General features: G+C 38.8%; 1 protein-coding gene across 1 annotated transcript in view; it reads right to left on the reverse strand.

The window, feature by feature from the left end:
- LOC127094138 (multisite-specific tRNA:(cytosine-C(5))-methyltransferase trm4b) overlaps nt 1-26,098 on the reverse strand; it is a 36,914-nt gene that overhangs the window by 1,377 nt on the left and 9,439 nt on the right. Inside the window, exons 2-5 of the mRNA XM_051033001.1 lie at nt 1,797-1,862; nt 1,567-1,678; nt 1,415-1,505; nt 49-291 (exon numbers count right to left, since the gene is read on the reverse strand). Coding sequence (XP_050888958.1) covers nt 49-291; nt 1,415-1,505; nt 1,567-1,678; nt 1,797-1,862 — 512 coding nt within the window. The remainder of the gene's footprint in view (nt 1-48; nt 292-1,414; nt 1,506-1,566; nt 1,679-1,796; nt 1,863-26,098) is intronic.

Raw genomic sequence — 26,098 nt, forward strand, 5'->3', positions numbered from 1 at the left:
TCTAACAAGACCAGCAATATCTCTAAATTGAGAATAAAGTATACTTACAAACATCTTCATGCCAACTGAGGTTATTTTCAGTTGCTGCCCAGCTGAAAAGTTCAACTCAAGAATATCCTTGACAAACTTGGAGACATAGTAAATTCTTTTCACGTGACTGGTATCACTGTTTCGTGTAATAAGGTGGCCATTGAATGGAAAACCCTCATCAATCCCATAAAAGTCCCTTATACTATTAATAATTGTGTCATCTTTAAAAAAGACGACAGGGTCAACACCTCTCCATTGGCCCTGCTAAGAGTAGTATGTGTTGTCAATCTTGATTATGTAAGTCTCAAATGATAGAGTATTATGACATCAGGATACAGATTGAAAAATCCTATCAAAATAGCATGCATGAAAAAAGCAAAATTACATAATGCATCAATATTGAAAAGATTAAGCAGAACTGAACAGAAATTCAATAACAGAACCGTCAAAAACCACAGAACAGCCAAGGGTAGTGGCAACAGCAAAATAGCTACTGCTCAGAAGAATAACAAAAACACTGCTGGGGCACAGCACAACCACAAACAACCAGTTGCATGTGTTGAACAAAACACACAGCATCCACACACATTCTGTTTGAAGTTAGTACAGATAGGTTATTTTTATGGAAATAGAAGATTAACTATTCCAAATATTGAGTTTTTAACCAAGAATTTCCTATTTCATAACTGGCCACAATAATCATTACACGTGCACCTCAGTCCTAGGTAAACACAGAACAGGCAATCAAATGTAAGTCATCAAGAGCCATCAATCAAAAAATAAAAACCAACCATACATTACATACTACAAACCTGGCATGACCTATTTGATAAAGTCATACATCTAGCCATTTGAAACTCATCATAAGTGAAGAATTTTAAATTTATAAGCACACAAAAGCTATGAAAAGATGCATACAAGAAGCTCGCAATGTTTCAAAGACTAAACCGCGAGCCATTCAACCAGTAGAATTGTGAACTGCATTGTTTACACTTCGGCTATTTGACCGGATCAATCACACTTTCACCTAAGCTCAAGCTATTCAAAACCATGACCCAAAGATCTCACCCGTTCAAAAACATCGATATATAAAGCTTATTAAAGAATTAACTAACTAGCTATTAACAAGTTCAAACATACTAACTAAGCAAATTAATGCCTATTTGGATAAACAGTTAAACTAAAGAATGAAGATGTGGATGTCACAACAACATAGGTTTGATCTATATTCACACATATTCAGAAATTTAGGAATACCATAGTTGTTAACAACAAACACCATGACCATAAGCCAGGTGCAGTCTGTGGTTCCTGCTTTGAGCCTTCTTGGTTTCAAGAAAGGCGCGATTGGCAAGAGTATAAGTAAGGATGATAGATGACATACCCGTTTGCTTTCATCCATATCAGCTTTGTTGCCTACCAGTATCTTGTTAACATTGTCAGAAGCATGCTGCTCAATGTTACGAATCCAATTCCTGATATATGGACACAAGATGATATAAGACTATTTGCCATGTAGAAAAGAAATAAAAATACATTTGAAGCACATGATCTGGACACAGTAAAATAAGTTGTATTGTCATGTAAAAGAACTTAAAACACATTGCAAGCCAAATTGTCCAATTGAACTGTTGAATAATTGAATTGGCTGAATATAATGGGTGTTCTACTAAGACATTAAGATTTAAGTAAATCCGGATTTAAGGAGTGGAAATGATGAAAGAGGAATAGCATGCAACACGAGAGTGTGAGGAAGAGAAAATTACTGTTAAAAGAAGATTCGTCAGTAACGTCATATACAAGCAAAATACCCATGGCTCCACGGTAGTAAGCTGCAAAAGAGGGAATAATTTTTGTGACATAAGATCAACAATTTGCATATATTATGAAATGGTAGCAGAAGCTAATTGACACTTAAATTTGAACATTCTACAACAAAATCTTACGATAACAACAAAGGTCGTTTACATTAAGGTGGAATCAGCAACATAGATCAAATACCCCCCTTAGACAGCGCTTTCATTAAATTTTTAGAACATTTTCCGTGTTTTATTTTTATTTTAACCTTAGACAGCGCTTTCTTTTAAAAGCGCTGTCTAAGATGCGCTGTTAAAAAACCTTTTTGGCGTAGTGACTAGGTAGATTAGTAGTATTGAACTTGTATCCTATTTGGATAAGGATTATGTTATTACTCGTGAACATGCTTATTTGCAATTGCTGTTGAGAGGCCATAGTGCCAAATGTTCTGATTATGGTTTTAGTTTATTTTGAAGAGATTATTGAGAGATGATCATGGTATGGGACATGGATCATTTGATGAAATTCATGAGTATTCATTATTTTCCGTTGCGAACGCATATTCTTGAATATTCATGATAAGTGAAATGTGTTATTTTAATTAACCAGGTGTATTGTATATTGATGTTTGGTTTTTGAAAGCTTTTAGTTTTTGAAAACGTCGGTGTGACGCCCTTTTGTTTATATGCGTGCCTATTTACTCTGATTATATGTTAAGTATTTTGGGGTGGAAAAAGGGTGGAAAAAGGGTTGTTACATTAAGCAATCGTAATTAAAATATTAAAGAAATGTCAAACTTCAAACTCACTTCAAATCAACTTTGAAAAGTCCAAGTAAATTATCCCAAGTTCAACAAGGTCAAACAAAGTTTGACAACAAATTTCAGCATTTTTAAAAGTCAGAAACTATTTTTAATCAATTAAAAATAAACAAAAATAACCTAATTGAACTAAAATCTCAAATAAATCTCAAATCAATTTATAAATTGATGAGAACATTTTTCATAGATCTATCATCTTTCAAAGAGGTTGAGAAAATATTTTTGTATTTTTTGAATATAAAAAACTATTGAAAATGAATTAAGAATAACCAGAAAAGAGAAAATTACTAAAAACTAGCAAATGATAAAATAAAAAATATTAAAAATCATTTTTAGAAACTAGAAATTAAAAGAGAAATAATGCAATTGGTCCCATAATTTTTGGACCAATAATAAAAGAGATATGAATTTTAGAAAATGAAATGGAATTAAAAAATAAAATAGAAATTAAAATCAGAATTAAAATAAATGGTAAAGCGAGAACCCTTGGATCCGAGCTCATTAATTGAGCTGGCAGATCCAAGCATCCATAAGCGCGCGTCCAATGTGTTACAAAGTCAATGCAACCACACGCGGTACATAAAAAAGTCATAAGGTTGGACTGCTGAGATTAGATCTGGAAATGGAAAGGGACGGTCCAGATCTGATCTGGAGGCCAGACGGTGGCCAGCGCCACCGTCTTCTCCGGCAAGCTCCGATGAAGATCAAAAATTGCAGGTCAAAAAATGTTAACTAAAATGCACGATCCAGGCACCATTCGAAAGGTGAAGTGATGTACATCACTCCTATACCACTCAATTCTACTCTAGATTCCTATTAAGAGAAAAATCAGAGATGGAACTTTGGTGGTGTTCAAATGAACTTGCTCGATTACAACAATTAAGAACACAATAATGATGCCTCTATATAGAGGACTTCAGACAACACAAGATCAAGGGAAATTGAGCAATGTATGATGAGATTTGAAGCAAAATTCAGTTGAGCAAAACCTTTGGATTATGAAGAATTGAGTCACTCTCTTTGATTCCTTTTGCAAACAGAAGCTTCAATGGATCAAGGTGAAGAGGTCTAGGAACTTTAGATCTTAAAAATCAATCAATGCAATTAAATTTCAGATCTGAAATTTTTAGAGAAAAATGAAGTTTGTTCCTTTGGTATGGGTGGGGATTCAATTCAGCAGGGATTTAGGCGCCATTAGGTTGAAGAATTGAAGAGCAAAGCACTTGTATTTATAGCCAAAGACATCTGAAATGCAATGAACAAAGTGTGCATGGGAGAAGAGGGCCTCCATGCATGGGCCTGTACAGGCGCATGGAGGGCCCAGTTGTGATTGGAATGGATTGCTATACATCACCAAATGAGAAATGGACGTGCAGATTAAATGTTAACAGCTCATGCAATGTGTTTGAAATGAATTTCACAAAATGCACTTAATTCTTCATGTCTTCGAAAATGATGCTTCCAAACTCCAAATGCAACCTTATGAGTAATGGTTAGAAAGCTTATTGCATAAGGAACAAATGCTATGTTGATCAAAACTCCAATTGGGCCTTGGAAATTAATGAAATTCGAGCTTGAAGTGTAGGGTGCAAAACATGCATTTGTGAAGTTCCCAAATTTGGCCAATGTTCAAGCCTTCTGTTTCAATGATGCAAGCTCCAAATGATAAAATCTTCAACATGAAAGTTGTATATTTTTTTCAAAACAATCAATTTGGACTTAAATTTTGCATCATTTGGATTTTTAATGAAGAAGTTATGGGCACTTGAAGTTGGACTTTTTCACATTTCAATGCATTTGGCCCAAAGTGACCTATAATGTTTTGCATAATCACATGTATTTATTTTGAGATTTTGAAATTTTTCTAAACATAACATTTTAAGTATACACAATAATATTTCTAATTCATTAAGTCTCACCTCAAAATCATGAAAAATGAATGAGTTATGTTCTTGGGAAGTTGACCCAAAATTAGGGTTTCAGTCAAAATGACCTATAATGTCTTGGAATGGATGATGACCTTCCAAGCTTCAAATAAAATTTTGATGAACATTAAAGTTGTTAATATTGTCCTTAAGAACATTGTTTCTCTTGGTATCATCTCCATTTGACCAACACATAAAAAGTTAGGTCTCAGTGTATTTCAAAATAGTCAGATGAATTGACTAATCAACTTCTCAAGTCTACAACTCATATCTTGATGAATTGATGATTGAGGACACTCAAATAAGTTCAAATATGCATGATATGATGAATTAAAGAACTTCCCTTGATTGTATTTGGCCATGGGTTGAGGTTGCTTCATGAGCAAGGCACAGTTGATGAACAAATGAATTAGGGTTTCCTTGGGAAACAAACCTCAAACCCCTTGACTTGCTTTGATCAAAATGATGAATTGAGATACTTGGGAGTCATATTTGATGGATGAGAGCTTTGGGAACCATTACCATGCTTGCTTTCATCTTAAATTGACCATATCAATGCACAAAGGATCTCCTAGAAGCTTTGGATCTTGTGATTGATCAAGCTACAAACAAGAAATGTTAGTGACATATTTTTGTGCTTTTGGTTAGTAAATAAAATGAGAAAAGCAATAATATACAATTCAAGCATGCTTGGTGATCTCAACCCACTTGCAAGAGAGATCCCACCCAAAGGTAAGGAGCCAAGATGCTTATGATCCTTGAGGCTATGCAAATGCCATGTTATGATGCCATGAGGGATCTTAGGGCCCAAAATTAGGGTCTCACATATGCCCCTATTTAATGTCATTCTAGCCGGAGAAGTGAGGGTGAAAATCTTCGTCTCGACGAGATAGAATGAGCTTAAATAATAACAAAGAGACGAATTTTGGTCCCTAAGAGACCTCATGATGCAAATGTATGTATGCAAAAAGGGGAATACTCTGTGGAGATATGTGTCCACAAAGAAAAAAGAAATCTGGAGAAACTGACAATCCATATGAGTAATTCACTCCATGGGACAGAGACTCTGGGACTCTTATGGGGATAAGAAAGGGCATAAATTGCGTGAGCAGGGCACGACTTAAAACTTGGTGAAAGACACGAGAAGAATTCCAAAAGAATAAATCAATGGAAAGACCCGAGCTGACTCAAAGGCACATGTATTGGGGAATATGCCAATACAGCGGAATTATCCACAAAGGATACTTCGGATGAAAATCTGGACTCAAATGGGGACAATCCACTAAGGGACCTCGATGGGGGACATCCAAACAGGACTCCTCTGGGGGAACACCAGGATGAGGTATTACCGGTTACTGGGTAATAAGCTCAAGGAGACATGCGATCAAAACACCGGTATGAGGGTGAAAGAACAACATGCTCGGGGAGAATGAATATCTAAGACCGGTATAAGGGTGAGAGATATCAAACATCCGAAATCATCTGAGGCAAACCTAAAATGGTATGTTTTGACTCAGGAAATCTGACTCCACAGGGGACGAAAGTCATAACAGGGAGCAGAAGGGAAGGAACACCAGGGATACCGATTACTGGGTATATAATAGGTGACCAACCAAGGCGTGAATTGGGGAACATTCCCAAGACACTCATCATCCAAAAGAGGGCTAAAATGCAGACTCGATTACTGGATGGGTATTCGATTCCACAAAAGGGGATACGAATCTTACTCGACTAGGGAAGAATAAAAAGACTTCGACCAAAGAGCGCATGAGATATATTATCTATTACCGTCAGAACATAGATAACATACTCGCATGGAAGATTATCCACAACCGGTTACTGGGTTAATAAAGGATAAATCGACCGAAAAGAAAGGACATCGGGATACCAAATACTAGGTATAAAAAGATGACCAAATCCGAGGGAGAAACAATCATTGCCGTCAAAGGCGAACGAAAGATGACTCGCTGGGGATACATTGACAAAGCCAATGATCCGGGAGATATATCACAGGTTACCGGGAGGTATACTCAAAAAGGGTGAAGGACTATCAATACCGAATATTGGATAAAGATAACCGTCAAGGGGGATTACATCTACCAGATACTGGGTAGAAAACCACGGAAGAGTAACCGTCATCGGTTAGGATGAACAAAAAGGTTAACTCTGCAAAGGGGATAAAAATCGGGTTTATGACTACCGGTATAAAGGTAGAAAACCATAGACTCTGCCGTGGAAAAGATGGATAATTACTGGTTACTGAGCAATCATTCATCTGAACTACAGGGAATCGCAGGAAAAAGACACGAGAAGCCGATCTAGGATCAAACTAGAGAGGCACGATGAAACAAGACTTGTCCCTATGAGGATATAACTCAATGGGGAATTCCATCCCAATATATGTGTTGGGGGGAAACAGAAACAACCATCATCCAAGAGGATATAACTCGGTGGGGACTATGGAAGAAAGGATAAACACTTTCTGCTTATGGGGCTGACTCTATATGGGGAGATCAGACACAAACATCTGCTTTGGGGAAACATTACCAACCAGCAGGAGATAACAAACAAAGATATATGGCAAAGGATGCAATCTGAATGTTAAAATTATGCATATATGTGTGGTTTATGTATGATGAGTGCTGACGAACAGACATTTCTAACACAACCAGGTTCAACGAACGATGAACAAACATCTGGTACTACATCTCAAGAGAGAAAGCCAGGCCCAGTGGAAAATATCCAATCTGATGAGGGGCAAGTGATACCAGGAAACAAAGATCTCTGCAGGGGAATGCATATCAGTCATTCCAACTGGGGACAGGATCATTGCACAGATGAACTCCGCCGTAGAAACACCTCTACCGGGGAAATTATCAGAGGAGGGGATGGATCTCTAGGGACAACCATCAATCAGAAACTTCCAAAGATCACCAAATACTGCCCTACCAAAGAGATCACATATGCTGAGGAGGAAGGAAGGCTGAATATCTCTGCCAAACACTCTGCTCGGGAGAAAGACCACAAACAGGCTTTGAAGGAAGAGGACACAAGCATGCCAGGAATATGAATAAATGTCTTACCCTGTTGAGAATCATACCATCTTTGGGAGAGCACTGAAGACATCCCCAGTATCCTTTTATCATTGTGAAGGTTCATTTTGTTTAAAAACAAGTTATGAAAAATTTATTTAAAAACAATGATATTTCTCAATTAAAACATGCAAAACATTTGTTGAATAGAAACGAATAAGAGTGCAAGTAATTAGATAAAGGCTCAAATTTATTTGATGGAATGGTAGTCTGCAAATGGCAAGACTCCATAGATCTTTACAAATTTGAAATCGGTGATATATATTGGAAAAGGGGCTACATTGAACATAATGACCATTTCTCCACCAACTCTGAATCCGATGTATTTGAAGCTTCAGTTGACGATGATTGATCGGGAATCTCTGACAGATGACAGTTTGTAGAACAAAGTCTTGTCGGGATGCAGTTACTTGCCAAATCCCTGGTTTTTGCCTAGATTTCCCCAGGGTGAGGTACTCAATCTAGCGGGATACATATTCATTTTTTATGTCTCTAACTTTTGCCTAGATCGCCCTTTTGGGTTTTCAATCCACCGAGACGCTCATTTTTGCCTAAGTCGCCCTTTCGGGTTTTCAACTTAGCGAGCTATTCTGTTTTTATTTTTAGGCGAAGTATTTCTTGACTGCATCTGAATTCATAGGACGAGTGAAATCCTCCCCATCCATAGTTGTAAGTATTAAAGCACCGCCTGAAAAGGCTCTCTTAACAACATATGGACCTTCATAGTCTGGAGTCCACTTGCCCCTGGAATCGGGCGCGAAAGAAAAGACTTTCTTGAGCACAAGATCACCTTCTCGGAACACACGAGGTTTGACCTTCTTATCAAAGGCTTTCTTCATCCTTTGCTGATATAGATGACCATGACACATGGCAGTCAATCTCTTCTCTTCAATCAAATTCAGCTGGTCATAACGACTCTGAACCCATTCAGCATCAGTCAACTTGACTTCCATCAAGACTCTCATTGATGGGATCTCCACCTCTACTGGGAGCACAACCTCCATGCCGTAAACAAGAGAGAAAGGGGTTGCCCCTGTTGAAGTGCGGACAGATGTGCGATATCCATGCAAAGCAAATGGCAACATCTCGTGCCAATCCTTGTACGTAATAACCATCTTCTGGATAATCTTCTTGATGTTCTTATTAGCAGCTTCAACAGCCCCATTCCTCTTGGGTCTGTAAGGAGAAGAATTATGATGTGCAATCTTGAACTCGCTACACAGCTCTTTCATCATCTTGTTGTTCAAGTTAGATCCATTATCAGTAATGATCTTATCTGGCACACCATAACGGCATATGAGTTGATTCTTGATAAACTTCACTACCACTTGCCTGGTTACGTTTGCATACGATGCCGCTTCAACCCACTTGGTGAAGTAATCAATTGCTACGAGAATAAATCTATGACCGTTGGACGTTTTCGGTTCTATCATGTCAATTCCTCACATAGAGAAAGGCCATGGTGATGAAATCATATTCAGAAGTGTCGGGGGAATATGAATCTTATCCGCATAAATCTGACACTTATGGCATTTCTTCACATATTTGCAGCAATCAGACTCCATTGTCAGCCAATAGTAGCCTGGTCTCAACATCTTTCTAGCCATGGCATGTCCATTGGAATGAGTACCAAATGAACCCTCATGGATCTCAGTTATTAACAGGTCTGCTTCGTGTCTATCCACGCATCTGAGCAGAACCATGTCAAAATTCCTCTTATAAAGCACATCGCCATTGAGATAGAAATTGCCTGACAATCTCCTCAAAATCTTCCTATCTTTCATAGATGCCCCAGGCGGGTAAATCTGACTCTGAAGAAAGCACTTAATATCATAATACCATGGCTTATCATCTTGCACCTCCTCTACTGCAAATACATGGGCTGGTATGTCCAAGCGCATCACAGTGATATTAGGAACTTCATTCCAAAGTCTAACCACAATCATTGAAGCAAGTGTAGCAAGGGCATCTGCCATCCGATTCTCATCTCGAGGAATATGATGGAAGTCAACCTCAGTAAAGAACGTTGAAATCCTCCTCGCATAATCTCTATATGGGATGAGGCCAGGCTGATTCGTTTCCCATTCACCCTTAATCTGATTAACAACAAGGGCCGAATCACCATAAACATCAAGATGCTTGATCCTAAGATCAATACATTCTTCCAATCCCATAATACAAGCTTCATACTCAGCCATATCATTCGTGCATTTGAAAGTTAGCCTTGCTGTAAAAGGAAAATGTGTGCCCTGAGGAGTAATAATCATTGCCCCAATACCATTTCCATATTGATTCACAGCGCCATCAAACACCATACTCCATCTGGAACCAGGCTCTGGCCCTTTGTCGAGCGTAGGCTCATCGCAATATTTCATTTTCAAATACATAATCTCCTCATCTGGGAAGTCGTACTGAACTGACTGATAATCCTCGATTGGTTGATGTGCCAAGTGGTCAGCCAAAATACTGCCTTTAATAGCCTTCTGAGCTCGATACTCAATATCATACTCAGATAACAACATCTTCCAAGGGGCAATCCTCCCAGTTAAAGCAGGTTTCTCAAAGGTATACTTAATTGGATCCATTTTGGATATCAACCAAGTCGTATGATTCAACATATACTGGCGTAAGCGCTTAGCAGCCCAAGCCAAAGCACAGCACGTCTTCTCAAGCATTGAGTATCGAGACTCATAATCAGTGAACTTCTTACTCAGGTAGTAGATAGTATACTCTTTTTTTCCCGATTCGTCTTGCTGACCAAGGACACAACCTATCGAGTCTTCAAGGACTGTCAGATACATAATCAACGGTCTCCCTTCCACAGACGGGGACAGAATCGGAGGCTCAGACAAATACTCTTTAATACTGTCAAAGGACTTTTGGCAATCCTCGGTCCAATCGTGAGACTGATCTTTTCGGAGGAGCTTGAATATTGGTGCACATGTGGCAGTCATGTGGGATATAAATCTGGAAATATAATTCAAGCGGCCAAGAAAACCTCGGACTTGCTTATCAGTTTTGGGCGCAGGCATCTCTTGTATTGCTTTGACCTTTGCAGGATCAACCTCAATACCTCTTTCGCTAACAATAAAGCCCAATAACTTGCCAGAACAGACTCCAAATGTACACTTGTTAGGATTTAGACGAAGCTTATACTTCCTCAGACGCTGAAAAAGCTTCAACAAGTGTTCTACATGTTCAACTTCCGTTCTTGACTTTGCATTCATATCATCAACATATACCTCGATCTCTTTGTGCATCATATCATGAAACAAGGTAGTCATAGCTCGTTGATACGTGGCTCCGACGTTCTTCAAACCGAAGGGTATCACTCGATAACAGAATGTTCCCCAAGGTGTGATGAATGTTGTCTTCTCCATATCCTCGGGTTCCATTTTGATCTGATTATATCCGGAAAATCCGTCCATAAATGAGAAGACATTGAATTTAGTTGTATTATCTATCAACATATCAATATGTGGTAAAGGGAAATCATCTTTCGGACTAGCTTTGTTCAAGTCTCTATAGTCCACACACATTCGGACTTTTCCATCTTTCTTAGGCACAGGCACAATATTGGCCACCCATTGAGGATATGTAGAAGTCACCAGAAACCCCGCATCAATTTGCTTCTGAACTTCCTCTTTGATCTTTACTGCCATATTAGGATGAGTTCTTCTGAGTTTCTGCTTCACAGGCACGCACTCAGGCTTCAACGGCAGGAAATGTTTTCGATATCAGTATCTAGACCAGGCATGTCTTCATATGACCAGGCAAAGACGTCGACGTATTCTCGTAGCAACTCAATCAACCCCTTCTTAACAGACTCTTCCAGGAGTGCCCCAATCTTCACTTCTCGCACACAATCTTCAGACCCCAAGTTGACTGTTTCCAGATTCTCAAGATGCGGCTGAATGACCTTCTTTTCATGCTCAAGTAGACGGGTAATCTCGTCAGGAATCTCTTCAACATCATTTTCTTCCGCCTCAAATACAGGGAATTCAAAGTTGGGAGATGGTGTTGGATCCTTATGTTCAATGGGTTTGATCAACTTGCATAATGATTTTGGATATAAAAGATTTTAGAATTCAAGCAAGGCAAATCATTATGCAGATGAAAAGATTGATTTTATTCTATTTTTAGGGTTTTATTTGATCACCAATTTCATGCAAAAGCGAAAAGGGAAAATAATTGGAAAAACAAACATTTAACATGAATTTATTAAATGAAAATATCATTGTATTTATGCGCCAACAATGTCATCACTTCTCCTTTTGGCATGGGAGAAGGGTTTTCAAACACAATGAACATTACTTTGACTTATGGATAACTGTTGGAATATCAACAGCGACCCAATTATTGCAGATCCCTCCAGGGATGATGAAATTTCCAGAATCCTCTTCATCCTCTTCCAGAATGCAGCAGCCTCTTCATTTTGACCAGTGTGGATGAATCCACCACTCTTGAACATCCCTTGCTTATTGAAGACCTCAGAAGAATAGCCTATGCCAGCCCGGGATTTGTTGTCTTCCAGCTTGATCATTTTCCCCAATCCAGCAGTTGCACCATGCTCAATGGCCAACTTTGCATCTTTATAGGAAGCAAATGAAGAAGTTCTCTTCTCAACAGGTTCAGCAATAGATAAAGCTTGGAACGGCGTTCCAACTTCATCCTCAGCATCTATATAAGAGAAAGAAGACAAATGGCTAACCAGGAGAGCCTTTTCTCCCCCTACCACCACCAGCTTCTTATTTTTCACAAACTTCAGTTTCTGGTGTAGGGTGGATGTCACGGCACCTGCCTCGTGAATTCATGGTCTGCCTAAGAGACAGTTATACGATGGGTAAATCTCCATAACCTGGAAGGTAATCTGGAAATCACTTGGTCCAATTTTGACTGGGAGATCAACCTCTCCAATCACAGTATTGTGAGACCCATCGAAAGCCTTCACAACTACTCCACTCTGCCTCATGGGAGGCCCCTGATATGATAACTTTGCAAGAGTGGTCTTCGGAAATACATTCAATGATGACCCAGTGTCCACCAGCACATTGAACATGCCGTCATCTTTGCAGCTCATAGATATGTGTAATGCCATGTTGTGGTCTCTTCCCTCCTCGAGGAGATCAGCATCACAAAAACTTAAATTGTTACAAGCGGTAATGTTTGCAACAATACTGTCGAATTGTTCAATTGTGACATCGTGATCCACATACGCCACATCCAACACCTTCTGCAGAGCTTCTTGGTGTGGTTCTGAATTCATCAACAAGGATAATACAGAGATTTTGGATGGCGTTTGCAGAAGCTGATCTATAACATTGTACTCACTTCTCTTGATGAGCCTCAGCATCTCATCACAGTCTTCTTTCGTATTACCACTCGGGCCAACAGAGACAGGAGTTTTCAACGTAGAGGTAGGTTTAGCAACAAGTTCCGGGCGTTCACAGCATTCCCAATCGGGCGTTCAGCATTCCCAATCGGGCGTTCACAGCATAATCAGCATTATCATTCCTTCGGGCAACAGCTAGTGGCTTTGGCGGAGCCGAGAAAACACGACCGCTGCAGGTCTAGCCGCTGATGTCGGAAATATTAACAACAGATGAAGAGGGCAGGGGCACCTCTTTCCCATTCTCCAATGCTACATCATTGTAGCGATAAGGGACCGCCTTCTCAGAAGAGTACGGTACAGGGCCGACTAGCTTAATGGTCAAAGCAGGAGAAACCTTCTGCTTGCTACCATCATACTAATGATAACAGGCTCGGGGATCCGAAATACTGGAGAAATTACATTGACTTCATCAGCATCTTCGTCAACATTTCTGTTTTGAAGGATCTCAATGACTCCCTCGTCCAGCATTTCTTGAACATCTTTACGCACCTGGCGACAACCTCTTTGGTTAACAGAACAGACTCGGCACCTATCGTGCTCGTGCTCGTAATGACTATAATCACACAGCAAATGATGCATCTCGACCAGAGATTGTCGAATATGACTGACGTACTTGACTTTGTACTTGCCAGGGAAACCCTGAACCATGTTGACAGATTTCCCATGCTCGGGCAATGGGTTCTTCTTCACGTTAGGACCTACGTCCTCGAAACACAAAATACCACATATTACAAGGTCTTGGACCTTGGTCTTCAAAGGGTAGCAATTTTCCACGTCATGTCCGGGAGCACCGGAATGATAAACACAGTGTAATTCGGGCTTATACCACCACTGGGGGTTAGTAGGTATAGCCGGTGGGTCTCGTGGCGTAATCAATTTCCTCTCTATCAAAGAGGGATATAACTCTGCATACGTCATCAAAATAGGATCGAAGGTGACCCTTTTCCTCTCGTAAATGGTGCTGGTTTGATTACTGTTTCGAGGTTGGTAGGCTTGCTGTTGCGGACGGTGCTGTTGTTGTTGATACTGCGGATGTGGTTGTTGCTGATTATTGTTGTGTTGCTGATATTGCTGATTATCTCTGAAGACAGGTGCTATATGAGCCACCTGGTGCTGGTTACCGGCAGGACGCACGGTCTTCCTCCTCACAGAGGGTCTTCTTGGTTTCATATGGGAGGTCACAGCATGTGCCTCACCATCTTTCTTCTTTGCAAACGCCCCATAGCGTTTGGCAGAAGAGCCTTCTTCTCTGGTCAGGCGCCCTTCCCTGACCCCTTCTTCTAGACGCATCCCCATATTCACCATCTCGGTGAAGTCAGAAGGAGCGCTAGCAATCATCCGCTCATAGTAAAAAGAACTCAATGTCTTCAAAAAGATCTTGGTCATCTCTTTCTCTTCTAGCGGGGGCACGATTTGTGATGCCACCTCTCGCCACCTCTGGGCATACTCTTTAAAAGTTTCCTTGTCCTTCTGGGACATGGCCCTCAATTGATCCCTATCGGGAGCCATATCCATATTATATTTGTATTGCTTGACAAAGGCTTCGCCAAGGTCGTTAAAGGATCGGATGTTCACGCTATCCAAGCCCATATACCAACGTAGGGCAACACCAGACAAACTGTCCTGAAAGTAGTGGATGAGCAATTGGTCGTTGTCGGTCTGAGTCGACATTTTCCTGGCATACAATATCCAGGTGGCTGAGAGGGCAATTATTTCCCTTGTATTTTTCAAAGTCAGGGACCTTGAACTTCACAGGGATCTTCACATTCGGAACTAGGCAAAGTTTGGTAGCAGACTTGCCAAAAAGATCCTTTCCTAGAAGGATTTTCAATTCCTTGCGGAGCTCAAGAAATTGATCATTCATAACATCCATATTCTCATACACATTTGGGCCCTCAGACGGCTCATAATGATAGATGGTGTCGTCTACTCTGGGCATAGTATGCACGACAGGATGAGGAACAGCAAGGACTGGGCTAGATGACGACAGAGAAGCAAAAGTGGGTGCAGGACCCTCAGGCATGAAATTAGGAGGCATCCCCCACGGGAATCCGGCTGGCATGGTCGTTGGAGCAAAGTGTGCGCTGGCCGCAGGCACAATTGAGGAGACAATCTTAGAGATGACTGTCCTCTGGGGAGGAGTTGAAGGTGTCAGAGAAGACTGGCTCTGGGCAGCCATGAATGACTCCATTAGGGAAGCTAATCTGGCCACTTCCTCCTTCAGCTCGCGGTTCTCTTGTTCCAGATGATCCATCAGTCTTGAAATGTTGGCTCTGGTGTAGTACCGGTGAGTCAGCTTGTCTTCAAAATAAATGAAGAACACAGAGTTAGACCACAGAACAAGAAGCCTGGAGCAAAACCTGCTTATGCACATGATGCATGCAATGCTTGTGCATATGATTTGCTTTTATCAGAGGAAATTTTAGAGTTCTATTTGCAAATATTGGAAATATTAAACATTTATCACATATGGAAATATATCATCAATAATATCTGGAAATATATTTTTTTTTACACCAAAGAAGTACAGTCTTGGTAATCCCAATACAATACAAGAGAGAAGGAAAATGAACATCCTATGGATCCCTAGAAACAGTCATCTAAGGCTCTGGACACAGGAAGATAAGATGCACAAAGCCTCTTCACCTCCCTCTCGTAGGCTGCCTCCATATTTGCCTTCTCTTTGGCAAGTCGATCGTACTTCCTTTTCCAAAACTTGGAAGACTGAGGAAGTAGAGAAGTCCATGCATCATCAGGATCATCAATAACCTGATGCTCAAGGAACTCTATCAAAGCATCCTTCTCCTTAATCTGCTGAAGCAACTCCTCTCGTTCACGGATCCAAGCACGTGAACGGTCTTCGTCTCTCAACTCCTCTACTCCTTGGTCAGGGAGGGTTGAAGGCCCAACCACAACCAAAGGTGTAGGTCTTGGATACTCGTAAGGCATGAGGTATTCGGAATCTCTCCTCCTCACCCAAGAAGTATAAGGCTCCAAAGCGATACAGTTCTTCGGACCCAGCTCCTTCCTTCCTTTCTTATGGATCTTGCGCCAAGCGCGGACCATCCTTCCCTTCAAGCCCTGAAGATCTTTACCCTCCTGAAAGAACACACCCTCTAACATAATGTTATTAGGTTTATCCTTTAGGGGGAACCCAAGCTGACGACGTGCCAAAATAGGGTTGTAGTTAATCCCACCACATGTACCAAGAAGAGGCACATTGGAGAATTCACCACAAGAGTCGATAATCTGCACACCATCATACACACGATTGTACCAAGAGATATCATCATTGGTGAGTGACATAAGTCTCGAGGACCACCTTAGACATCCTATGTTCTCCTTGAAGGCGACCGTCTGCGGCAAGTGAGAAATAAACCACTTATACAGCAGAGGCAAACAGCACACAATGGTACCACCACCCTTTGCATTCCTCATATGCAAAGAAAAGTAAGTGTCACCCAACAGAGTTGGAACGGGATTAAGAGTAGAGAAAATCCTAATAGCGTTCACATCCACAAACTTGTCGATGTTGGGGAATAACACTAGCCCATAGATGAGAAGTACGAATATGGCCTCAAAGGTGTCCTCACTCATGGCCTTCCCATACATAGTAGCTTGAGCAATGAGGAACTCAGAAGGGAGACCTTGAATTCCACCTTTGGTAGTCATATGCGCACCAACCAGAGATTCATCTATATGCAACATGTCAGCTATCTCTTGAGGAGTAGGAACACTCTCTAAGCCACTGAATGGCAACTGGTCTAGAATAGGTATACCCACAAGGTAGGCATACTCCTCAAGCCTGGGCAAAAGCTGAAAATCCTGAAATGTGAAGCAACGGTACAAGGGATCATAAAACTGCACCAATACACTCATCAATCCTTCGTCCACTTAAGTAGTCAAAATAGATAGGAGCTTCCCAAAACTAGCCTTGAAACCCAAGGGATCTAATACATAGGATGTCAAATTCCTTAGCTCTTTCAAGTCGGGTTGTCTAAAACTGTACTTCTTCGTATTCCTTCTTTGTCTTTCCATGTCTGAAAATTTGCAAATAGACCTCTTAAGTTCCTTGAAAATTTTCTTATTATTGATGATATGGATGCAAATGGGTTCATGAATGCATGAATGCATCAAACACACTCAAGGATCAAGCAAAGCACACCAAACAAAGGTCATGGGAGAGATCATGTCATCCTTAATATCAATCATCCATTTTGGTGGATTATGGTTTACACCTTATCAACACCCAAGTTCCATTGATATTAAGGATACAAGAACGGATCAACCATGAATCAAGGGTTTGTTGCAAGTCACGAGCATGGAGTCTCGGTTAAGAACCACCCAAAGGGAGTGTACTAGGGTTTAAACCTGCCAAACATGTTCTACAAGAGGTTCCCATAGTCATCATCCCATCTATCGGATATTATCGGAGAAGCGACTACTCGTATTCCAAAAATATTCTCAAGAGAGACTCTTATGAGTGTAGTATCGCGTAACAATCGTATCAAATCTTATACTTAAACGACTTTCGCACTACATCCTAAGAAAAGGCCAAGATGGGCTTGGTAAACTAAGGTCCTTGGCTTCTAAGGTCTATATTGGAAAGAGTAATGTCTAACCACAACTACTTGTGTGACATTATTGATCCCAACATGACCTCCACCAAGTGAATGGACTTGCAAGTCAACTTGCTAAGGAATAACTCCACACAAGTCAACAAGACTATGCCATTCTCCTATCCTAACTGCACTTGAGTTCGGGTATAAAACTCATCTCACAAAGATCACCAAGCATACAAGGAATTAATATTCAAGCAATTCAATCTTTACATACAATACATTAATCCCAAATTGCATAAAAATATGTCACGAAACAATATACAATACAATACAACACAATATGAAAAGTAGGTAAAACCCACTAGGCAAATTTCCCCAGCAGAGCCGCCACTTTTCTGTAGCGGGGTATTCGTTACCATTAGAGATATTGACTAAATCTAAGGTAAACCATACAAGTCGAGTCGCCACCGCACTTCTATTTATCCAAAGGAATGGTTAGAAAGCGAACAAAAACCTAAAAGTTTTATCGAATCAAAAACTAGTAAAAATGTCAGAGATCGGGGTAAGGGGGTTGGTTATGCAATGGGAAGGTTTTAAGCACCCAAAACATCCTAGGTACTCCTGGGGAGCCCTTTTCATACTTGTTGTAAGGTTGGTATTTTATGAAAATTTATTTGTGCAAACACGATTGAAGAGATGAGAAGAGAATATACAAGTTATTTACAATTTGTGTTTGGATGGATAAACTCATTGCCTACGTACCATCTTAAAAAAGATTAGGATCAAAACCTCGTAGTTCGGGGTAAAAATATCAAAATGAGTTGGTGAATTGATTGGTCCAAAAGCCTTATGGTCTTTTGTTATCCAAGGGAGAAAAGTCAACCTAAAACCACAAATCCACCATGTGAGGATAGCTTCAACATGCTAGTGAGGGGTTAACCCTATAATAAGCATGGAAGACTCATTGTCCATCACTAAGGATATAGGTGAGTATTACATCTACCTAAAGGATAACTCAAACCTAATAACTAAAGGTTATGAAAAATTTGGTTAAGTAAGTGGCCATTGAAACCACAAAAAAGGTATTTGAATGAGTGGTATTTACCAATGAAAAGTATTTACAAAAATATGGTCAAAGTGGATTTAAAATTTCAATTCAAAATAAGTGTTATGAAAAGAAGTTTTGAAAATCAAAAGCATAAGGCTTAGGTTTCTAATGTTTGAAAACAAGTGTTAAATGTTTGCACAAAGGTTTTGGCTTGGGTTAGAGTGGATGGAAGAAGAAGAATGGCTAAAGTCCTAATCATACAAGAGATAAGGGATAAGAAACAAGACCACAAATGGAGTTCCTCTCTTGAGATCATATTGATGATTCAAGTAGCTCTCATCCTTTGGAGTATGCAAGCAAAATAAGAGTAAGCTCAAGCAATCAACATAACCAAACAAGCTCCTTAGGATATCCTCAAAGTATCTTGTATCTTTCACTTTGGATGAACATGGCAATGGCTCTTCAATTTGAGCTCTCATAGGATTCCCTAGCACAAGAGCACACACATCAAAAGTTTTATGAAGCAAATCAAGAATGGACAAGAGTGAGTTTAGAGGTTTGGTCCTTCTAATCCATCTTCACCATTTAAAGTCCTTTTACTCCAATTTGCATAGGGAAAGTCCTAGGAACTAAGTCCATTTGTCAATTTCTTTGCATTTGGTCCACAACAATCAAAACAAAACACAAGCACAATAATATATACACAATTATATGCTCAAGTGAGCAAAAGGCAAATTGCATTAACATAAACATATGCTCAAATGAGCAAAGGGGAAAAGCAAATGAATAATATGTACAAGAATAGTAAATTGCATAAATGTAAAGAGCAAGAATTAAATGTTAATGGTCAATGGTTAGTGTTAGTAGTTAGTGTGTCATAAGGAAAATTTAGCGCTATAGTTAAGCAATCGTAATTGGACTTATGTAAAAGTCACAATTATCTGAGGCCGGTCAATAATAATGTAGGCAACAACACAAGTTAGAGGTCTTGATTAGTGAATCAAACTCCAACAACTTGCCATGCCAAAAAGATGATGAGAAATGATCTTGTATTGGTTTAAGTCCTTTGCATGATTTAGAAAGCAATCTATCCTTAATGCAAAGTCATTCACTTGATCATTTGATCAAGATGAATTATATTTTGAATCAAGGAAGATTAAACCTCCCTAATCAATGTTAACCATCAACCTTTAACTCATTGATCAAAAAAAGAAAAGAAGAAGAAGAAGAAGAAGAAGAAGAAGAAGAATTAAAAATGAAGAATTAAAGTGCATTAAATGAAATGGAATGTACCAATCAACAAATGTTGACCAAAGATAGGGAAGATCAAGGTCAAACAATAGAAAAGAGAAGCAAAATGAAGATTGGAAGTCAAGGAATAAACAAAATATTTTTGGCATTTTTAATATTTAAAATAAAACTTGAATTAAAATATTAAAGAAATGTCAAACTTCAAACTCACTTCAAATCAACTTTGAAAAGTCCAAGTGAATAATCCCAAGTTCAACAAGGTCAAACAAAGTTTGACAAAAAAATTCAGCATTTTTAAAAGTCAGAAACTATTTTTAATCAATTAAAAATGAACAAAAATAACCTAATTGAACTAAAATCTCAAATAAATCTCAAATCAATTAAAAAATTGATGAGAATATTTTTCATAAATCTATCATCATTCAAAGAGGTTGAGAAAATATTTTTGTATTTTTTGATTATCAAAAACTATTTAAAATGAATTAAAAATAACCAGAAAAGAGAAAATTACTAAAAAATAGCAAATGATAAAATAAAAAATATTAAAAATCATTTTTAGAAACTAGAAATTAAAAGAGAAATAATGCAATTGGTCCCATAATTTTTGGACCAATAATAAAAGAGATATGAATTTTAGAAAATGAAATGGAATTAAAAAATAAAATAGAAATTAAAATCAGAATTAAAATAAATTGTAAAGCGAGAGCCCTTGGATTGAGCTCATTAATTGAGCTGGCAGATCCAAGCATCCATAAGCGCGCGTCCAATGTGTTACAAAGTCAATGCAACCACACGCGGTACATAAAAAAGTCATAAGGTTGGACTGCTGAGATTAGATCTGGAAATGGAAAGGGACGGTCCAGATCTGATCTGGAGACCAGACGGTGGCCAGCGCCACCGTCTTCTCCGGCAAGCTCCGATGAAGATCAAAAAATTACAGGTCAAAAAATGTTAACTAAAATGCACGATCCAGGCACCATTCGAAAGGTGAAGTGATGTACATCCCTCCTATGCCACTCAATTCCACTCGAGATTCCTATTAAGAGAGAAATCAGAGATGGAACTTTGGTGGTGTTCAACTGAACTTGCTCGATTTCAACAATTAAGAACACAATAATGATGCCTCTATACAGAGGACTTCATACAACACAAGATCAAGGCAAATTGAGCAATGTATGATGAGATTCGAAGAAAACTTCAGTTGAGCAAAACCTTTGGATTATGAAGAATTAAGTCACTCTCTTTGATTCCTTTTGCAAACAGAAGCTTCAATGGATCAAGGTGAAGAGGTCTGGGAACTTTAGATCTTAAAAATCAATCAATGCAATTGAATTTCAGATCTGAAATTTTTAGAGAAAAATGAAGTTTGTTCCTTTGGTATGGGTGGGGATTCAATTCAGCAAGGATTTATGCGCCATTAGGTTGAAGAATTGAAGAGCAAAGCACTTGTATTTATAGGCAAAGCCATCTGAAATGCAATGAACAAAGTGTGCATGGGAGAAGAGGGCCTCCATGCATGGGCCTGTACAGGCGCATGGAGGGCCCAATTCTGATTGGAATGGATTGATATACATCACCAAATGAGAAATGGACACGCAGATTAAATGTTAATAGCTCATGCAATGTGTTTGAAATGAATTTCACAAAATGCACTTAATTCTTCATGTCTTCGAAAATGTGCTTCCAAACTCCAAATGCAACCTTATGAGTAATGGTTAGAAAGCTTGTTGCATAAGGAACAAATGCTATGTTGATCAAAACTCCAATTGGGCCTTGGAAATTAATGAAATTCGAGCTTGAAGTGTAGGGTGCAAAACATGCAATTGTGAAGTTCCCAAATTTGGCCAATGTTTAGGCCTTCTGTTTCAATGATGAAAGCTCCAAATGATAAAATCTTCAAAATAGAAGTTGTAGATTTTTTCAAAACAATCAATTTGGACTTAAAATTTTCATCATTTGGGTTTTTAATGAAGAAGTTATGAGCACTTGAAGTTGGAGTTTTTCACATTTCAATGCATTTGGCCCAAACTGACCTATAATGTTTTGCATTATCACATGTATTTCTTTTGAGATTTTGCAATTTTTCTAAACATAACATTTTAAGTATACACAATAATATTTCTAATTCATTAAGTCTCACCTCAAAATCATGAAAAATGAATGAGTTATGTTCTTGGGAAGTTGACCCAAAAATAGGGTTTCAGTCAAAATGACCTATAATGTCTTGGAATGGATGATGACCTTCCAAGCTTCAAATAAAATTTTGATGAACATGAAAGTTTTTCATATTTGCCTTAAGAACATTGTTTCTCTTGGTATCATCTCCATTTGACCAACACATAAAAAGTTAGGTCTCAGTGTATTTCAAAATAGTCAGATGAATTGACTGATCAACTTCTCAAGTCTACAACTCATATCTTGATGAATTGATGATTGAGGACACTCAAATAAGTTCGAATATGCATGAGATGATGAATTAAAGAACTTAACTTGATTGTATTTGGCCATGGGTTGAGGTTGCTTCATGAGCAAGGCATAGTTGATGAACAGATGAATTAAGGTTTCCTTGGGAAACAAACCTCAAACCCCTTGACTTGCTTTGATCAAAATGATGAATTGAGATACTTGGGAGGCATATTTGATGGATGAGAGCTTTGGGAACCATTACCATGCTTGCTTTCATCTTAAATTGACCATATCAATGCTAAAGGATCTCCTAAAAGCTTTGGATCTTGTGATTGATCAAGCTACAAACAAGAAATGTTAGTGACATACTTTTATGCTTTTGGTTAGTAAATAAAATGAGAAAAACAATAATATACAATTCAAGCATGCTTGGTGATCTCAACCCACTTACAAGAGAGATATCACCCAAAGGTAAGGAGCCAAGATGCTTATGATCCTTAAGGCTATGCAAATGCCATGTTATGATGCCATGAGGGATCTTAGGGCCCAAAATTAGGGTCTTACAATATGTTCTCACCCGTTATAAAGCATAGATCCATTATAATGGTGTTAGCCATGGTGGCGAAGTTTGACCTAGAGTTGGAACAGATGGATGTGAAGAATACCTTCCTATATGGTGATCTAGATGAAACAATCCTGATGAGGTTGCATGAAGGGTGTGTAGAAAAGGGAATTGTATATTACACGTGCAAGTTGAATAGGTCGGCATATGGCCTGAAACAATCTCCTCAACAATGGAATACGAAATTCGAGAAGTTCATGGCACATATAGGTTTCACTATGATCCATTTCAACCACTATGTTTACTTCAGATTTCGACTTGGAAGTTCACTTGTTATTTTTTGCTTTATGTGGATGACCTCCTCATAGCAAACATTAGTGTCGAATATGTTATGAAGGTGAAGGGTGAACTTGTTGGTGTAAGCTCTAGAGGCCAATACTTTTGGTACTTGTATCGAATTATGTATTAATAATTAAAAGGCTTTTTCTTTATTATGTTTGATTAATAAAGTCCCTAGAATAGCTAGTCCGTTTAATGTATCAAGTATGACTTAATCATGAGATCACATTAAACATAAGGACATTATTCTTAAAGTATCCGTAGTCGAGCTTTATTGTGAAGTGGGATAACATTAAAGCATTAAGACTATTATGTTTGTAGACTGATGATCACATCTCATGGATCATGGATAAAGAGTTATCAAGTCTTAAACATAGGTATGAATATTAAGAGTAATATTTATACCAGATTGACCCGCTATGAGAATACTATATAGAAAGTTATGCAAAGTGTCATAAGTTATTCTCATGGTGATAATGGTGTATACCACTCTTCGACCTGAAACCACTATGGATCCTAGATGTAGAGTCGAGTGCTTTGTTGCTGATCCAACATTGTCCGTAACTGGATAAGCATAAAGACAGTTGATGGGTACTCCACAAAGCATGATGAGGGACATGAGTGTCCTAGATGGAATTTGCCCATCCTGCATAACAGGATAAATGTCTATGGGCCCAATATTGAACTGGACAAGGATGACACGGTCTATACCTTGTGTTCAATATAGACATAAGGGCAAAAGGGTAATTATACACATAATTATTATCACATGAGGTTTTGTCAGATCACATGACACTTTCGTGACTTGGGTAGCAGTGATGTGTTGCTAGATACCGCTCACTATTTATTATGTTAAATGCGTGATTTAATATAATTGCCAGCGTCGCGAAAACCTACAAGGTCACACACAAAGGACGGATTGATGAGAAATAGAGTAACTTAAGTGGAATACAAAATATGGTAAGGTACCACACGCTTAAGTGATTTTGGGCATATTATAAGATATGGGCCAAAATACACTTAAGTGGGCTTTTTAGCTTGAAGCCCACACAAGTGGTTCTATAAATAGAACCCTTGGGTAGAAGCATTGTCACTCAGACTAAACTCAAGTGAAGACTTGGAATTTCGTTTCTCTCTTTCACTCAAAGCCTTCATTCGTACCAGCTAGCACTGAGATTGAAGGAACCCGTTCGTGTGGACTGAGTAGAGACGTTGTCATCGTTCAACGTTCATGATCGCTCCGTGGATTTGTATCCAAGGTTTTGATCGTTACAAGAGATTTGCACCAAAGGTTTGAATCACCATAAGAGGTAACGATTCTATCACTGATCATGCCCATTCGTAAGGATCACTAAATGGAGAAAATTTTAAATTCCGATGCGCCTTGGATGGCAATTCTCCTTCAGAACTCAATAAGGAATTCGACATGAAGGATATGGGAGTTGCCTCCATGATTCTTGGGATTAACATCCGAAGAGATAGAAAGCATTTGAGATTATTATTATCTCAAGAGACATACCTGAAGAAGATTCTCGACAAGTTTGATATGTTGAATTCAAAGCCTGTTGTAACACCGACGAATCCTTATTTCAAGACAAGTTCGACTCAAAGTCCTAGTACTGAAGTCGAAAGAGCCTATATGAATAGTATTTTATATGTCCAATATGGGAAGGCACACTAGAAATAACTAAAGTTGATTCTAAGGTACATAAATGGGTCTCTGAAAAAAGTACTTATTTATGGTGGAGCCTGCGGTGATGATAGCAAAGTCGAAATCGAAGGATTTGTCGACTCTGATTATGTAGAATGTATGGATTCCAGAAAATCTATTTCTAGATATGTGTTCACTATGTTTGGCACAAAAATTAGTTGGAAATAAATAGTTCAGAAGATTGTTGCCTTATCAACCACTGAATCGGAATATTTTACCCTCCCTGAAGCTGTGAATGAAGCATTATGGCTTGAAGGTTTTGTTAAGGAGCTGAAACTTCAAGGCCGAGTTATGTCTGTTAAATATGATAGTGTAAGTGAAATACATCTGTCGAAGAATTCAGCCTATCACGAGGGAACCAAGCACATCGATGTGAGACTGCATTTCATCAGAGAGATAATCAAGCATGGAAAAGTCCAAGTATTGAAGGTTTTGACTAATGACAATGTTGTTGATATGATCACCAAGACATTGCCAAGCTGCGAGTTTTTCCATTGTATGCAATTGATAAAGTTGCATGAAGAAATCTAGTTTTTTCCCTCGTTTGTGTAGAGTTTGTTCCAAGGTAGAGATTTTTGAGAAGTTGGATATAACTCTAGTCTCGACAAGGGTAGCTTATGTTAGAAAAAGATTTGGTTAAGCATCTATACCTTTAAGTTTTGATGATAACAATGTAGTATTTGTGTAAGAAAATTTTTGGTACTCTAACGGTTTATTTTTGTGTAGCTTTAACAACCAGTTCTGATTCTGAATTTATGACGTGCAACGTCATCATCTTCTAAACATTTGTTCTGAAATTCTCTTATGTGTTGATTCACTTCTAAGAGGGTCTAAAAGATGCTATGTTGTTGCTGCAATGTTAATTATGCTTCTGCGTTGATTCACTCCTGAGAAGTTTTGGAAAGACACTATGTTGATGTTGCAATGATCTCTCCACTTATGCTTCTGGATGTGGCTCTTATTATCAAGCTTCTGAATAATGGCAAGCTTCTGAAGTTTTGTTACTTAGCTGAAGAATCTGAAGATCTCAAGCCAGACGCTGACGTTGTCAAGGTTCTGACTAAAGATTCTTAAGATTCTTAAGTTTTATTACTTAGCTGAAGACTCTGGAGGTCTCAAGCTAGACGCTGATGTGGTCAAGGTTCTAACTGAAGATTCTGAAG

This window comes from Lathyrus oleraceus, chromosome 6 (genome assembly GCF_024323335.1).
Source record: "Lathyrus oleraceus cultivar Zhongwan6 chromosome 6, CAAS_Psat_ZW6_1.0, whole genome shotgun sequence".
In the NCBI taxonomy this organism is placed as follows: Eukaryota; Viridiplantae; Streptophyta; class Magnoliopsida; order Fabales; family Fabaceae; genus Lathyrus; species Lathyrus oleraceus.